At 35.9% G+C, this 18,578-nt stretch overlaps 1 protein-coding gene across 18 annotated transcripts in view; it reads left to right on the top strand.

The window, feature by feature from the left end:
• Nucleotides 1–18,578, top strand: part of CNTN3 (contactin 3) — a 370,397-nt gene that overhangs the window by 129,845 nt on the left and 221,974 nt on the right. For all 18 annotated transcript variants that reach the window (XM_021069229.1, XM_021069233.1, XM_021069224.1 and 15 more), the window contains one exon: nt 3,205–3,380. In XM_021069229.1, the coding sequence (XP_020924888.1) occupies nt 3,205–3,380 (176 nt within the window). The remainder of the gene's footprint in view (nt 1–3,204; nt 3,381–18,578) is intronic.

Here is an 18,578-nt window from a genome sequence, read left to right as displayed (position 1 = left end):
CTCCTATGACATGATAGGATTGGCTAGGGCCTGGGGACTAGACAAGGGGGCAGGGACTAGGAAACAAAAAAGTCTCCCCAATATGTAAGCTCCATGAAGTCAGGGACCCTTTTTTCCCACATCCTTAGAACATAGAAAGTTGCCCGACATACAGGCACTCAATAAATGTTTTTTCACAGGGCAGGGAGGAAAGAAAGAAAGAAGGAAGGAAGATTTTTCTGATCATAGTTGTCGAATGTGAAATAGGTTAAATCAAGAGTGGGGAATTATCTGCTATGTTCCCCATAGGCAGCCTATGGTCTGCTTCTTGGGGCTAGAATCTACCATTTCTTCACAAACTTGGGTACACTTGTTAAATACTTACAGATCTTATTAAGATGGAGATTCTGGTTCAGTGGATCTAGGATAGATCCCAAGATTCTGCATTTCCAGGAAACTCTCAGATGATGATAAGGATGATGATGATCTTGGTTGGTAGACCACCTGGTGTATCTGGAGTGCAGTGTATTCATACAGAATGTGGATGGATACGTTTTCCTTTATTTCATTTCCTTGTATTAGTTTCTGTAGTTCTAGGATTTGGGCAGAAATGAGATAAAGAAGGGTTAATAAGTGTTCATGGTTCAACTTCAAAAATATAAGGGCAGAATTAAAGTCAGAATAAAAGAAATTAAGTGACCTAAAATGCACATGCAAATATGGACTTGCCTGGGGAGGGAACATAAGGGAGTTACTCTACAAACAAACCAAAATCAAACCAATAGCATAAATCTGCCACAAATGAGAAAGCAGTTACAGCTTTTTCAGCTTCCTTGTAATGTTACTCTTTTAAGTTCAAAAGGAAAGACATGGGGTCTCCAGTTTTTCCTCATAATTTCATTTTGGTTTCTCCTAAGAAATGTTGCTTTAGGCCTGGGAGGCTTGTATGTGAATAAAGAAAGAAACATCAAGAAAGTCTTGATTTTTAAAATGAGCAAATGATAAAATACTGCTTTGATCAGTAGGATCTAAGCTTCTAAGTTTATCTGTTTTCTATAGCTTTTCCATTATTAAAATTTTATTAGGCATTATTTCAGATATAGAAAATGATATAAACATAGTCAAGTATAATGATGAACATCCATATAGCCATTATTCAGTTTAGGAAGTGAAACCAAAAAAGCTAAATTTCCCATGTTTATCCCCTAATTATTACCCACTTTTCTTCCCATGAGAGCTTTAAAATGCCTTAAACATGAAGTGTTTCATTTTCATACATCTTAAAATACATTTATACATTCTTAATATTATTTTATGTTTTAAAACTGTATACACACACACACATATATATAATCAAACTGCATTTTTGTTTTTTTTTTAGCCACACCCACAGCATGTGGAACTTCCACTGCCAAAGACTGAACACACTCCACAACGGCAACTCAAGCTACTGCTGTAGCTGGTTTCTTAACCTAATGTACCACAAGAGATTTCCTCAAACTTCATTTTAAAAAGTGTTTTCAGATTCCATCGTGGCGCAGTGGTTAAAGAATCCGACTAGGTTGCGGTTCGGTCCTGCCTTGCTCAGTGTTACGATCTGGCGTTGCGTGAGCTTTGTGTCACAGACGGCTCGATCTGAGTTGCTGTGTCTGCGTAGCTGGCAGCTACTCGATTCGACCCTAGCTAATCCATATCTGCAGACAGAAAGAGCAAGACATTTTGTTTAAAGTGTTTTCAACTTTGTTTGTAAGACTCCTCTATTTTTATGAAAGCACATACATTTTTACAGCCAAATAATATTTCATCTAACTCAATGCATTTTTTTTTTTTGTCTTTTTTTGCCTTTTCTGGGGCTGCTTCCCATGGCATATGGAGGTTCCCAGGCTAGGGGTCGAATTGGAGCTGTAACCACCAGCCTATGCCACAGCCACAGCAACACAGGATCCGAGCCATGTCTGTGACTTACACCACAGCTCACGGCAACGCTGGATCCTTAACCGACTGAGCAAGGCCAGGGATCAAACCCGAAACCTCATGGTTCCTAGTCGGATTTGTTAACCACTATGCCACGATGGGAACTCCCATTTCACCTCTTTATGGACCTTTGTGGGACTATTTCCAATTTAAATACTTGATATGTTAATATGACATTTTTTTTTTTTTTTCCCCTAGGGCCCATGACATGGTTAAAGACCTCTGGGCTGGAATTCAAATAGCTACTAGTTCTGATACAGCAATGAATAGTGTTAGGAGAGTTGACAACTCACTCAGCTGTTTTATAGAAATCCTCATCTATGAAATAGGCATTTTATTACCCATTTTCTCAGTTACTATACAAAGCAATCAAGATGATTGTTGCCATAATACCCTAAAATTTATAAAACTGATAGTGTAATTTTATTATAAAAATCAAGTCTTCTAGGAGGCAGATGGCTTAATTTATGCAATGTTGTTGAGATTGTGGGATACTTAATGAACTTTGAAGGATAATATCTACTTCGGTGGGTCAGATGCGCTTCCTGTTTACTAAATTCTGTTTTTTCTGTTTAAAAAGTCTGGTTTAAAATACAGCTTGCTTTTTTTCTTTTGGCTTCCTGTTGATAAATATGGCCCTGGGATTAGTGCCTTTACTGTTTTAGACCCCTTGGTGGCATTTAGGATCTTTTACCACACTGTACCATTTAGTAAATAGCACCGTGATGGCTTCGAAGAGTCGAGAGTGCCTCCGGGACAGGTATTTACCCAGACAAATTGAAATGGATAGTTGAGCACTTATCCAATTAATTTATTAAATGTGCTCAGTCGGTCTGGATAAATCAAAGAAATGTGCTCTTTTCCCCCATCATCGGCAGCATGAGATTGGCCTGAAGTGAATGAGATAATTACCTCAGCTTTCTCCTTCGTCTTTATCTGTACAGACCCAGCCTTGTTTTTCTCCAAGTGGACAAACTAATGTATTCTCACCTCTTCAGAAAATCTTGAAAAATCTTTAATTTTTGATGCTACTCTGTTGTGCTTTCGAAATTTAACCTATTGTTTCTGATTAAAAACAACAACAACAACAAAACGGGCATATTTGACCTTCAGTTATGCAACAATTGAAAGATATATTTGTTGCCTGTCATTTATAAGAGAGCTGATGTTTAAAGTAAATTATGTAATATAGATTTTTTAAAAAATTCAAAAATACTAAGAAGGGAAAAATCCTGGATATTTGTTTTACAGGTGGCAGCTGAATGGAAGTGATGTTAATCTGAGTATGGAGTATCGTTACAAGTTGCATGGAGGAAACCTTGTGCTTATTAACCCTGACAGAAATAGGGATACAGGAAGTTATCAGTGTTTTGCAACAAACTCACTTGGAACAATTGTCAGCAGAGAAGCTAAACTCCAGTTTGCCTGTAAGTGTTTATTCACGCACCTAGCAAGTGCAACATTGAAAAATGTACCTGAGCTCGTGGGGTCATTCTGAATTTCAGAAACAGTGCGTGGATTTTATTAAGTAAATAGGTTGAGAAAACAGTTCAATATGATTTTTTTTTTGGATCTCTACGTATCAGAACTTAAAATGTGTATGTGAATGTGGGTGTATGAGTGTGTGTTTTCTGTTTTACTATTTTGTAAGAATTCTGTTCAGGAAAGGGAGACTAATCTAGTTAAGGATGCACTTATTCATTAGTTACTCTGAGCTTTGTACTGTGTTTGAAGTTAAAAGAATATGAACAAATTGTCAGAGATGACCTTTGCTCTGGCAGAACAATGAAATTAGTGAATTGAATCTAACAAATCTGAAAATATTAAGGAACAAAGACAGTGAGAAAAGAATGTGCCATATCTTTGACCTCCACTGCAGTTCTGCCCAGCTCACAGTGGCCTTCAGCACACCCCCCATTGAGAACTGGCTCTGGAAGCCAAGTTTATATCATGGTAATTGGGCCAGAGTGGTGAACCCATGTCTTGACCTGAGGAAATCACATCCTTTTTAGCAAGGGATTTAGAATTGGGGCTAGAGACCTAATTTAGTGTTTATCTTCCCAGTACATCTTTTGACTGTTGTCTACTTTTTGTTTCTTTTTACTAGTTTTTCCTTTGTTTTTGTTGTGTATTTCATATGTAATGCATATTAGCACTACCTTGGTTCTTAGCTTCTTTTGGTTGTTTACACTGCAGGAATTCTGAAATTAGAATGCATATATTCTTATAACGTGGTAGTAGTCTTCCTCCATTGCCACAAACCATTAATAAATAGGTGATGTGTCATTTAATGTGTGGCTTATTCTATACCTTTATGTTTTCGTAATCTCAGTGGTTGGTTTCTTTCCTGCCATTACATTCTTTGTGTTTTGTCTTCCATGCTTCCTTGCTCTTTCTTTTGTTTTCTCTATTTTCTTTACCTCTATGGACAGTTGTTTTGTTTTGTTTTGTTTTGTTTTAACCTGTATCCTCACTGGGTATATTGATAACTATATGTCAAATTTACATAATATAATTTTAAGTTTAATTTTAGTTTGTAAAAGTACCTTTTTAGTTTATAGAAGTTTACTTCTCTAGTAGTCAGAGCTTTAAATTTAAATCATTTTTTTCAGAGTCCCCCCATTTTAAACAATTACTTTAGTTCCTTTTTTTTATTCTTACTGTATAACTCACAGTCATAGTGACTTCCATTAATTTAAATTGTTATGTTATTTTACTATGTATATGATATACATATATATATTATATGTGTGTGTATGTGTATATATATATGCAGGTATATATGTTTGTATATAGTAAAAATGAATAATATTCTCCTCATGAATAATTTTATATGCATATATTATCTTTAAAATTTTGCCAAAATGTAGATCTGTTTTACCTGGCTATAATGCCAGCCCACACTTTTCCCATTCTTGCCTTCTTACTTTTTTTAATTTCTCAATTTTTAGATGTTTGGAATATATAATAAGTTACATTTAAAAATGTAACTGTATTTCATCCTCCTGAGTTTTTAAAGGATTTCAGTGTATTGCCTCCAGTATGAAGACACCTTCTGATTGGTACAAATGCGGATCTTCAAACTGTTCATCAAAAATTCATTGTTTGTTTTTCTGTTGTCTTTTGGAATTAATGTTGCTGAACAGGAGTCTGAGGTCAGACTAACTTCTGTTTCTTGGGAGCTTACCTCCTTTTTGGTTATAATTAATTTTTGTTTCATTTGGCTGTATATGGGATAAGTTTTCTTCATTCTTTTACCTAAAAGCATATATATATATATATATATATATATGTATTTATATATACATATATATACAGCTAGTTTTAGACCTCTTTTTTTTTTTTTTTTTATTTTCCCACTGTACAGCAAGGGGTCAGGTCATCCTTAGATGTATACATTGCAGTTACAGTTTTTTCCCCCACCCTTTCTTCTGTTGCGACATGAGTATCTAGACATAGTTCTCAATGCTATTCAGCAGGATCTCCTTATAAATCTATTCTAGGTTGTGTCTGATAAGCCCAAGCTCCGGATCCCTCCCACTCCCTCCCCCTCCCATCAGGCAACCACAAGTCTCTTCTCCAAGTCCATGATTTTCTTTTCTGAGGAGATGTTCATTTGTGCTGGATATTAGATTCCAGTTATAAGTGATATCATATGGTATTTGTCTTTGTCTTTCTGGCTCATTTCACTCAGGATGAGATTCTCTAGTTCATCCATGTTGCTGCAAATGGCATTATGTCATCCTTTTTTATGGCTGAGTAGTATTCCATTGTGTATATATACCACCTCTTCCGAATCCAATCATCTGTCGATGGACATTTGGATTGTTTCCATGTCCTGGCTATTGTGAATAGGGCTGCAATGAACATGCGGGTGCATGTGTCTCTTTTAAGTAGAGCTTTGTCCGGATAGATGCCCAAGAGTGGGATTGCAGGGTCATATGGAAGTTCTATGTATAGATTTCTAAGGTATCTCCAAACTGTTCTCCATAGTGGCTGTACCAGTTTACATTCCCACCAGCAGTGCAGGAGGGTTCCCTTTTCTCCACAGCCCCTCCAGCACTTGTTATTTGTGGATTTATGAATGATGGCCATTCTGACTGGTGTGAGGTGGTATCTCATGTAGACCTCTTTTAATTTACTTTCCTTAGAACTTGAAAAAATATTTTATTGCAGAAGTGAGAGCTAGCTCTCTAGGGTCCTCTTTTTTTAAAAATTTTATTACATTTATAGTTCTACAACAATCATCACAACCCAATTTTATAGCATTTCTATCCCAAACCCCAGGAAATCCCCCCACCCTGTTTCATTTGGAAACCATAAGTTTTTTCAAAGTCTTTGAGACAGTATCTGTTCTGCAAAGAAGTTCATTGCATCCTGTTGTTAGATTCCACATGTGAGTGATAGCATTTGATGTTGGTTTCTCACTGTCTGACTGACTTCACTTAGCTTGATAATTCTAGGTCCATCCATGTTGCTGCAAATGCCGTTTTTCTTTCCTTTTAATGGCTGAGTAGTATTCCATTGTGTATATGTACCACATCTTTATCCACCCCTCTGTTCATGGACATTTAGATTGTTTCTAGGTCTTAGAATGAACAATGGAATGTATGTACCTTTTTGAGTAATGCTTTTGTCTGGCCAGATGCCCAGGAGTAGGATTGCTGGATCAAATGGTAGTTTTATTTTTAGTTTTTTGAGGAATCTCCACAGTGGTTGCACCAATTTACATTCCCACCAACAGTATAATAGGGTTCCCTTTTCTCCAAACTCTCTCTAGCATTTATTGTTTATAGACTTTTTGATGATGGCCATTCTGGCCGGTGTAAGGTGGTATCTCATAATGGTTTTGATTTGCATTTCTCTAATAATTCGTGATGTTGAATATCTTTTCATGTGTTTTTTGGCTATATGTCCTCTTTGGAGAATTGTTTGTTTAGATCTTCTGCCCATTTTTTGATGGGGTTGTTTGTTTTTTTGGTATTGAAATGCAGAAGGTGTTTATAAATTTGGTGACTGTGAGAAGGCAGACATCTATGAGGAGGTGGGCCCCTGCCAGACAATGAATCTACCAGCTCTTTGATCTTGAACTTCCTGCCTCCAGAACTGTGAGAAATACATTTTTGTTGTTTATAAGCCATCCAGTCTGTGGTATTTTTCTATAGCAGCCTGAACAGATGAACTGAGACAAGTCACAACTAGAGAGATAAATATCTGGATGTTGTCACAAAGGATCTTTTCTTAATATTTTATATAAAGAAATATATATATGTTTGGAATAATATAAATATATATTTTTTCACCAAACACATGTACAGGTACACACATAAACACCTGTTTTTAATTTGGAAATATTCTTCTGGATAAAATAAAAAAAAAATTGTACATCCTTGGGGCAGGATCTGATCCTGGTTCCAACCCCCCACCCCCACCCCCAAGGAATACACATAATGATGTACGCATCTTATACATCTAAAAGAAAAGTTTTATTCCTTAGGTTTCTTTTAGAAATGAATCCTTTAATATTGAATAGCTCAGAGCCCTTGCTTATGCTTCTCCTCATTTCATTGCACCCTAAACACAATCACCTTTAAGTGATGATTAGGTACCCTGAGCGTAATTGCCTGTGGGTTGAAGATGATAATATTTTTCAGAAACTCTGCTACTTTGTTCTTATCTCTGATCAACATGCCCTTTTCTCAAGTACTGTTATTCTAGACAGTAACCCAGAAGACCACCACCAAGATCATGCCCAGAACTTCTAGCCAGCCTCAATGACTAAGATTTCCCCAAAGAAAGAGTACATGTTTGCCCCAGTCCTGGTTCTTATGTGAAACCCTGTTTTTCTCCTTTTAGACTATAAAACTCCCTGCACTTCTTCCCTAAAGGGGGACACAGTCTTTAAACATTAGCCTGCTGTGGCCTCCTTTGCCTAGCAAAGCAATAAAAGATATTTTGTTCTCTTTCACCCAAAATTCTGTCTCTGTTTCTCTTCGGCACTGGTGGACAGAGGTTGAGTTTTGGCAACAATTGCGTTAAACTTATAGATTACTTTGAAAAGAACTATTTTTACTGTAAGTTTTCAAATCTATAAAGACAATGTGCATCCCATTTATCCAGGTTTTCATTTATTTTTTTTCATCAGCACTTTAAAATTTTAGCATTCATATCCTGAATATGTTTTAATTTTGTACATAAGTATTTCACTTTCTTTGGAGTGAGTATAGATGCCATTATGTTTTTCATTTGTTTCTGCATGTTGTTAGTATATAGAAAGTGATTAGTTTTTGTGTGTTGAAGTTGTATCCTACAATCTTTTATTAATTGACTCATTTATTAATTCTAAGAGGTTTTTTTCTTTTTTATATTTGGTGGGGTTCTACATAGACAATCTGTGATCCTCAGATAAAGGCGGATTTCTTTCTAAAAAGTTGTATTGCACTTCAGGAAATCATACACACTTCAGGACATTTTCCTATATGTTTTAGTTCTGTGTTTGCTTTATTTACAATTTTAAAAGGATTTATTTTTTGCCCCATTTCTTAAAATTCTTTTTATTTCAGGCTATTCTTTCCTATGAATTTCTGGTGTTGATTCATTGAAGCCGCATCTATTTGTATTATTTTGGAGATAGAGTCCATTTTCAAAATATTGCTTTGAATCTTAGAACCATTCTTTCCTTCTTCTTTCATTTGGTGTTTCCATTATTATGCTTAATACTTTAAGTAGTTTCTAAAGCAGATTTTGTCCAAACTCCAGCTTTTGTCAGCAGATGTTCATTGATCAACCTGACCTTGCTTTCCTAGCCACATGAGGGAGGAGATTCATTTCTCTCATCCACAGGGGGATGTGCAGTTCCCAGAGTCCTTCACAGAATTCATAATTCCTCTTGAGCAGTGATATTTTTCTACTGCAGGTTCTTGGTAGCCTATACTACCTGAAGACGTATCATTAACTTAACTTAGGGGTTTTTCCTCGATCTGTCCTTCTTGGAGAATATGATTTGTTTGGAAACGCTTACACAATTATATCACACGTCTTGCAGTTTGCCCCTACTTCTCATTGGTACTTTATAGGCAAAGTGGAATAAAGTTGATGAGTCTGGAGTTTTATTTTACCCCACTTAAAGTTAATAAACTAACATGCTACTGTTCCATGTATGCTAGCAGAACACATGGTATTATGGGTCTGTAACAAGGAGCTTTATTACTCACAGCATAGCAAACATCATGCTTCAGTTCCCCTTGCCCCCAAATCCCATGAAATGATGGGATATGACTGGATAGATGCTGTATCCACAGCTTAGAACCTTGAGATGAGAGAATCCACCTTTTTTATATAGCAAGCACTAAACAAGCTTGTTCTTTGTCCTAGAGGGCAAACTTATTGTATCCCTCTTGGTTGCTCTCTGAAAACACATCCCTGAGAAATGGGCCCTGTAAAGAGGGCTTGGGCCTTTCATTCTTGGCACATCCAGCAAGACTTATAAGAAACCTGATAGTTCATAATGAGTGGATTGCCTCTCCCATCCAAAAGTTGTTTTTATGTTGTTGTTGTTGTTGTTGTTATTTGGTTTGGCACCTGAGTTTCTCCATTGGGTAGACTCTATCAGGATACATGTGATGCGTGAGGTACAGAATATGTTCCTCCTCTCTTGGTTTTGTAAAGAAAACGTAGGATGTACCACTTAGTCCCCTGGGTTTGTCCATAGTCTGTCCTCATCCAATGCTTTAAAGGCATTAGATTGCTTTTGCAGTTTTAACATACAGTGAGTTTCTTTCCTTTCTTTTGCCAGGTTTTTTTTTTTTTTCATGTTTTCCTAAGTGGTTTTCAAAAGTTATGAAAAATGATGTTGGCTATTCTTAGCTTGATGCTACATTGAACTAGAAGAATCCAAAATGAATTTTTAAATTCATGTAGTCGGGATACAGATTTCTGTATGGCATATGAAACTTCCCAGGATAGGGGTTGAATCAGAGCTGTATCTGCCGGCCTATGCCACAGCCACAGCAACAATACCAGATCTGAGCCACATCTGTGACCTACACTGCATCTCATGGCAACATCGATTCCTTAACCCACTGAATGAGGCCAGGGATCAAACCTGCATCCTCATGGAACCAGTCAGGTTTGTTGCCACTGAGCCACAAGGGAAACTGCAGGATGCAGGTGTCTGATAAAGAAACCAAAGAAGGTGGGCAGAAGTGGAGGATATTTAATACATCAGCAATCACAAATGACAAATTACTAAGTATGAGAGCATTGCTTTAACTTGGCAACCTTGAAGGGATATCATACATTAATTGAAAGAAGGGGTTAATAAGGAGACTCTTGTAGTACTCCATGTACATCCTTCTAAATGCTCTTGACTTCAGTTGGGGGAATCATGACTGTCTTTGCCACAGGTAAATGGATAGTAAAGTGCAGTCATTGAAAAATGTTCTAATTGTTCACTGTAGCTTTGTCTCCTCTTGACTATACTATGTTTGCATGCTTAACAATACCTCTTTGTTTCTGTCAGCCCTGGAAAAAGTGCTTCAAATGTGCTTCATGGAGAAAGGAGTAATGAGAGTATCCTCAGTACACCACTTTTAACATTGGTGAAAATGCACTGAAATTTTATCTTTATTTTTCAAGTTGCTTAAAAATAGTATTTTTAGTAAAATGAAAGTGAAAAGTCCACCGATAATTTAATAAGCCTGCTTTCCTTAGCTGTAGCCCTTTTAATAGTTTCTTTGTGGAATAGTCACAAAATTTAGGGAAAGGGAAAATACGTAAAATGGTGCAATTGAATTGTAGACATTTTCTCAATTACTCATCATTATGTTTCATATGTGTAGTTTTTGAAGCTCGTCTAATATATTAGAAAATGTTTTTGTCAGATTTTTAATTCAAACCACAAAAGGATAAGGCAGTACCTCCAAAACCCCAAATATCTTTGCTTTGAGTGATAGTTTCACTTCTCTTATTCTTGAATTTTAGTCATACTTTATTAAAATGTTTTTATTTTATCCATTTGAGGTGCTGTATATTTTTAATCATGAATTGTATTAGACATACAAAAGGTATGGAGAAAAGTATAAAGAATGTGTAGTCAACATTTATCTTAAGATTTAAAGATTTGAGGTACAATTAAACCTACCCAGGAGTTCCCGTCGTGGCGCAGTGGTTAACGAATCCGACTAGGAACCATGAGGTTTGGGGTTTGATCCCTGGCCTCGCTCAGTGGGTTAAGGATCCAGCATTGCCGTGAGCTGTGATGTAGGTCGCAGATGTGGCTCGGATCCTGTGTTGCTGTGGCTCTGGCATAGGCTGGTGGTTACAGCTCCAATTAGACCCCTAGCCTGGGACCCTCCATATGCCTCAGGAGCGGCCCTAGAAAAGGCAAAAAGACCAAAAACAAACAAACAAAAACAAACAGAAAACCTACTGATGACTTTTCCTTCTCTCTCTAAGCCCCCTCTGAATAGTCATTCACTATTCTAAATTAAATGTGTTCTTTATCCTTTGAATATACATGTATGTGCCTCTGAACAACATGTAAAATTGTCTTACCTTTTACATTTCTTAGATTTAGGCATCATTTAGTATACCTGCATCTACAGCTTCACCCGCCCAACATTCTATTTGTGAGTTTCAGTTGATCTACATCCTTGCCAACACTTGTTCTAGATTTTAATTTGTGTAAATTTGGTGAATATAAAATTATACTTCACTTTTTAATATGCCCTTTTATTTTTAATTAAAGTGTAATTATGGTTTTAATTTGCATTTCTATGGTTACAATGAAGGTAAATTCCTTTTCATGTATTTGTCAACCATTTATGTTTCTGCTATCGAGACACTTTTTTGCTGTATTGTAGTCTTTTTTTTTTCCCCACTTATTCTTTGTGTACTCTGGATTAATCCCTTGTTATTTATATACTTACTTCTTTTTAGTGGCCATTTTTTTTTCTTTGATGCTGTCAAATGATGAACAGATGTTTTCAATTTTACATTAATGTATTGATTTTTTTATAGTTTATGCTCTCACATGAGTTGTTTAAATTATTTTCTTCCTTATCCTGAAATGATAAAGACATTGTCCTAAGTGTACTTATGAAAGTTTAATATTCTCTTTACATTTAAGTCTTTAATTACCTGACATTGATTTTGTATATCATGGAATGTAAAGGTACGAATTTATTTTATTCCAGGTTGGGAAGTCAACCTCACCAGCCCAGTAGATGGATGAGGTATTCTCATTAACCAACCAAAATGCAGTGTATGGTCATTGTCTCTGGTTTCTTTGGGATTTTAAGTTTGGGGAATCATATTATCTGCAAACAATGAGAGTTTTTGTTTTCTTAGAAACCCTTTCTCCTTTTATATCTTCTATATGAGTGTACTTTCTCTAGCCCAATATAGGGTTGAACAGATCTTTTGAGGGTGGATATTCCTATCTCTGTCTTGTTCTGACTTTAAAGAGTGAATAAGACTAACATTTCACCATTTGATATGATGTCTACTATAGATTATATAGATAATTTCTATGAAGTTAAGGTAAATCTTCTCCAAGTTAGTTTTTATCATGAATGTTTTATTTTTAAAAATGTTTTTCCTACTTTTACGGGGATATTCATGCTCTTTAACCTATTAATGCAGTGAACAGTTTTTTGTATTAACCAGCCTTCTAGTTATGGGTTGCTTTCAACCTGGCTTTTATGTAAGATTTTTTGGGGGGCCTTTTTTTTTTCTTTCCTTTTTAGGGCTGCACCCACAGCATATGGAAGTTCCCAAGCTAAGGGTCAAATGAGAGCTACAGCTGCCAGCCACAGCCACAGCAATGCCAGATCCGAGCTACATCTGCAACCTATACCACAGCTTACTGCACCCCCAATCGTTAACCCACTGAACGAGGCTAGGAATCGAACTCGTATCCTCATGGATACTAGTAGGATTTGTTACCACTGAGCCACAATGGGAACTCCAGATTATCTTTTAATACTTGGATGTTATCTGTTTGTTAGTGTTTTGTTTAGCCTTTTGCATATATATCAATGTAAGAGAATTTATTTTCTGGAGTCCCCATTTTGGAACTCTGAAGCTCCAATTCAACCCCAACTTCCATATGACACAGGTGCTGCTGTAAAAAAGAAAAAAGAAAGAAAGAAGGAAGGAAATTTATTATTTATTTTATTTCTCATACTGCCCTTTTTTGGCTTTACTATTAAAGTTATATTCATTTCTATAGATGTGCTGGAGAGTACTCCTTGCCGGAGTCCAGCTCCAGCAGCCAGGGTGTTCCTGTGGGGATGGACAGTGTTGGTGGATGCACACGGAGACAGCCTCTTTGTCCTTCTTTCAGTATTCTGGACTGCTCAAATTTTATTAGCATAAGTAGCAGTTTATGTAGACAGCTTAATTGTAACTTACATTACAGTGCTTAGATCATATTTTTAAAGGTTAAACTTTTAGATTACATGGTACAGTAGATATACATTGTGTTCTAAGGATTTTAATTAAAACTAACGGATACAATACATCATGGAAAACTATAATGGGTACAAACCTCATGTGGAAAAAACATTATATGATAATAAGGCAATTTGATACAAAACGTTTTGTGGTTACTTTTAGCAAGCACCACCCATTATTGTTCTAAGCTAATCTTTAACAACTAGAAAGGTCACAAGCACAAGAATTTGCATCTACAAAAATTCATTTTTTAGATTAAAGCTTTGGGTATTAACTTCAAAAAGTTATGGTCAGGGAACCAGTATGAGAAAATATTTTTTATATCAAAGCAACTTAATTTCCTAAAACTTAAAAGCCTCCTATAAAATTCATTAAAAGCAAAATTATATTATGTTTTTCCATCAAGGATAATGTATGTCTAACCTATTCTAACCTATTGTACATTCCACAATTACCTAACTCTAAAATCTATTCTTACTTGTAACAAACTAATGAATACTTTGTTTTTACTACATTAGATCTGAATAGGGGGAATTCCGCCAAGGTGAAGCTCTTATTATTTTATTACTGTTCCAAATTTTTGTTGTTCCAATTTTATTGAGTCACAAAACAATATAGGAAAATAAGGAATAACAAACAAATAACAGGAAAGACTGAATAATAAGTAAACAACAGGAAAGACTGATTTTTCCAAGAAGCGATTTTTATTCTTGCGCTATTGTGCAAAGCCTTCATTTTTTTATTGTTACCATTGTTGTCAGGTTAGCAGGTGAGCCTCATTGTTTTTAGAACTTGCCCTCGGAACTGTGCCACCGGGTAAGCCCTTTTCCCTATTTCTAAACCTGCCCTGGGAACTGTGCCACCGGGTAGGTTTTGTTTCCTCGGTTAGGAACCCTGCCTTCAGAACTGTGCCATCAGGCTAGTTCCCCTCCTCGGCCTCCTGCATCTCCTCGGCTCCCCGCAACTCCTTATTTTTGTTTCACTATAAAAATTTTGAGAAGTATTAGAATTATCTACTCCTTGAATAAGAAGTGAAACTTAAAACTATCTAGGCCTGGGAGTTTTCCTTCAGGAGATATTTTAACTATTGATTGAACCATTTGAATAGTTATAGCACTAACCATATTGTCTCCTTCTTTGTAATAAAATTTTTTTTTTCCTAGGTATTATATCCATTTATGTTTTCTGATGTATCGGCAAAAAGTTGTTTCAAAACATTTTTTTTTATCATCTTTCGTCTCTGTGCTTTATCTATACCTGTATCACCTATGTCATTGTTAAGTGTTATTTTGGTATCAAATCTGTAGAACATGATGCTGTTATTCCTTACAATATAATATTTTGTTTTGTTTTGTTTTTGGCTTTTTGCCTTTTCTAGGGCTGTTTCTCATGGCATATGGAGGTTCCCAGGCTAGGGGTCTAACTGGAGCTGTGGCCACCGGCCTATGCCGCAGCCACAGCAATGCCAGATCCTTAACCCACTGAGTGAGGCCAGGGATCGAACCCACAACCTAATGGTTCCTAGGAGGATCCGTCAACCACTGTGCCACGATGGGAACTCCACGATATATTCTTTATATTGTATTTCATTCATTTTACTGTTACATTTATTGTTCTTTCCAACTTATTTTTTTCGATCCCTTATATAGTTAACTCATTACCTCCCTATGTTTCTTCTGTTCCAATTTAAACATGCATGGCTTTAAATTTCCTGAAGAGCACAATTTTAGCTCTAAACAAGGGTTTTGATATACAACATAGTTATTAAGATTCTGGTCTATAACTATTATGATTTCATTGTGATTTTCTCTTGGATCATGAGTTATCAGACAAGTGTTTGTAAATTTCTAATCATGTGGAGTTTTTCTAATCATCTTTGGTTACTGAGTTCTAACCTGGTGGCTTATGGACCAGAGAAGTATCCTCTTTATGTTCTTTGGGTTAAAGTTGGAAATTGTGTTGCTCAAATCATATGTCATTAGTGATGCTTTATCTAATTAATCTATCAATTTTTCTGACAGTGATGGCAGAATACTCAGTATATCCTGTTATTTCTCACTATTTTGCTTTTTGTAGTTAATAAATCATTGATATATAAAAGTTCATAATGAGTATATTTTTAGTCAATAGGAGGTGACACACTATCTCTAATAAAGCATTTTGCCTTAAATATAAATATTAATATATTAACATAAAGATGTTAATATTTGTACTGGCTGAGAATTTATTTACCCCTCCATAACCTCAAAAGTTATATATTTTCTTATAGTAATTGCCCTAGAAAGTTTACTGTACACATTTATAAAGTCTATAATTAGTCAGTATCTTCAGCAATAGAGAACTTTGCAATATTTTAAACTGTATATCCCTTCTCCAGAATACTGTATTATTGTTGTCCAGTAATTTTGTTGAATTTTGTTAACGCTACAAACTAGATATTATTGTTACTATTCCTAGTTTTTCTTTTCTGTCTGAAAGGTTAGCATGCGCACACTTGATAGTTTTTGGGGTTTTGTTGGTTGTTTTTTCAGAAACATATCAGACTTTTGCCCATATACTTTTTATTTCTGCTTTCCTAGAGGAACTTCTACTTTGAAGTTTTTAACTGGTTCTTGATACTGACCTCATTAAAAAAAAATAATAACTTGCATATATTGCTACTTCTTGATTTTTCAGTTTTAAGCGTTACTGTTGATCATCGAACCTGGCAACTGATGCTATAACAACTCTCACTCCACCAGTTTTGCCGCCATAGAAATGTGAGGTTGCCTTTTTATGAAGTTTATGAAAAATAACATTTTTATTATTAATATTTTAATAGTTATTTCCCCAATAAGATTTTTTCTCTATTGTACCGCATGGTGACCCAATTACACATACATGTATACATTCTATTTTTGCACATTATCATGCTCCATCGTAAGTGACCAGATATAGTTCCCAATGCTACACAGCAGGATCTCATTGCTAATCCATTCCAAAGGCAATAGTTTGTATCTATTAACCCCAAGCTCCCCAACCACCCACTCCCTCCCCTTCCCACTTGACAACCACAAGTCTATTCTGCAAGTCCATGATTTTCTTTTCTATGAGAAGGTTCATTTGTGCCATATATTAGCTTCCAGATATAAGTGATATATATGGTATTTGTCTTTCTCTTTCTGACTTACTTCTCTCAGCATGAGAGTCTCTAGTTCCATCCATGTTGCTGCAAATGGCATTATTTTGTTCTTTTTATGGCTGAGTAGTATTCCATTGTGCATATATACCACATCTTCCTAATCCAATCATCTGTCGATGGACATTTGGGTTGTTTCCATGTCTTGGCTAGTGTGAATAGAGCTGCAATGAACATGCGGGTGCATGTGTCTTTGTCAAGAAATTTTGTCCGGATATATGCCCAAGAGTGGGATTGCTGTGTCATATGGTAATTCTATGTATAGATTTCTAAGGTATCTCCATACTGTTCTCCATAGTAGCTGTATCAGCTTACATTCCCACCAACAGTACAGGAGGGTTCCCTTTTCTCCACACCCCTTCCAGCATTTGTTATCTGTGCACTTCTTAATGATGGCTATTCTCACCGGTGTGAGGTGGTATCTCATGGTAGTTTTGATTTTCATTTCTCTAATAATTAGAGAAAAATAACATTTTTAATGTCATTGTTCTTTAAAAAGCACTAAATGAAAAATAGGGAAATCCACACTATATTCTACCTACTATACTTTAACTGGATAGAGTCCCCAATGATCACAAGCCAGTTATTTTTCTAACTCAACCCTCATCCAAACTCCCACAGAGAATAAACATTTCACCTGCCTCTGTTTGAAACTGGGGAGGCTGGAAAGAAGCCAGTTTCCAGGTGATTAATGTTTGAATATGCATTCATTCAGGGCATGTTATTATAAGATATTATTGGGTCAAAATTTGAATTAGGTCAATATTCAGTGCTTATTATGATTTTGTAAATGATATTCAGAGCTGAGTTTTGTAGCAAACAATAATTATGACTATCCTTCTGGCGTAATTTTACTTTTCTTTCAAATTAGTAATCTTGGTCATCTTTTTTTTTCTTTAATTCACTTTTTTTAGAGATTTTTTTTTACAATGTTATATTGGTTTCAGGTGTATCTATGGTCACATTCTATGTCAACCAAAATTTTGGCCCATTTTCTGGATGTCCTCTCAAATTTTGAGAGGCATCCTATACTACATCCGTTTTCCCTTCTTGAAGAAAACTGTCTTGGAGGCTTTTGGATGCTTCAGTTTAGACTGTTTTCCTTCACATTAGGGGTAGAACTGTTCCTGAGATGTTCCTTCTGCTGTATTCCACATTCACGTTGTCCTTGTTCTTCATCTCAAAGCACAAGATCCTCAGGTATCCTAAGAGAGGATGAAGGATAGCCATGATTGTTCTGGACCGTGTGTTATAAAAATTATCCCGCTGGCACACTTGATTGAGAGTCTCAGCCTTGTAGGAATATGATGTTAGAAGTCATTTTTCCCTCAGAAATTTGATATCATCTCTCATTATCTGCATCCTGTGTTGCCATTGAGAAGTTTAATGTCATTTTGATTCCTCTGTAGAGGGACCTATTTGTTCCTCAGAGGAAGCTTGTAGGATTTTCTCTTTGTCTCTAGTGTTCTGAAATTTTAGTGATTTGATTTGGTATGGGTCAAATTTTATCTAATATCCTAGATTTTCTTTGAGTCCTCATAATTTGAGAACATGAGGCCTTTAGTTTTGAGAGATTTTATGATTTCTTTTCCCTGGTTTTCTCTGATTTCTGTTTCACCTACATCATTATTTGCATTTTGGACCACCTAGATTAGATTGCTTCTGTCCTCGCTGTTCCTACCTCACCCCTGTCACATTCCATCCAAATTTTTTTCTTTTGACTTTTAATCTCTATCTCTTGGTATTTTACTTCAACCCTGTCTTTGAACACATCTGTTGAGTTTTTCATACCTGCTATCAAGTGTTTACAACCTAAGAGACCATTTGTACTCTAAATTTCCTCATTGTATCTTATTCTAGTTTAATAGTTGTCATACCCTTTCATATCCAAAGGAAAATATGAAGGATGCTCTTCTTCCTTTATATATTCTTCCCTCATACAAACTTCCGAGTAGTTTCATTTCTGTTTTATGCTGGATCTTTTCTGTAT

This window comes from Sus scrofa, chromosome 13, assembly GCF_000003025.6.
Source record: "Sus scrofa isolate TJ Tabasco breed Duroc chromosome 13, Sscrofa11.1, whole genome shotgun sequence".
In the NCBI taxonomy this organism is placed as follows: Eukaryota; Metazoa; Chordata; class Mammalia; order Artiodactyla; family Suidae; genus Sus; species Sus scrofa.
The sequence above is the reverse complement of the archived record's forward strand: the minus strand, read 5'-3'. Positions and strand labels throughout refer to the sequence as shown.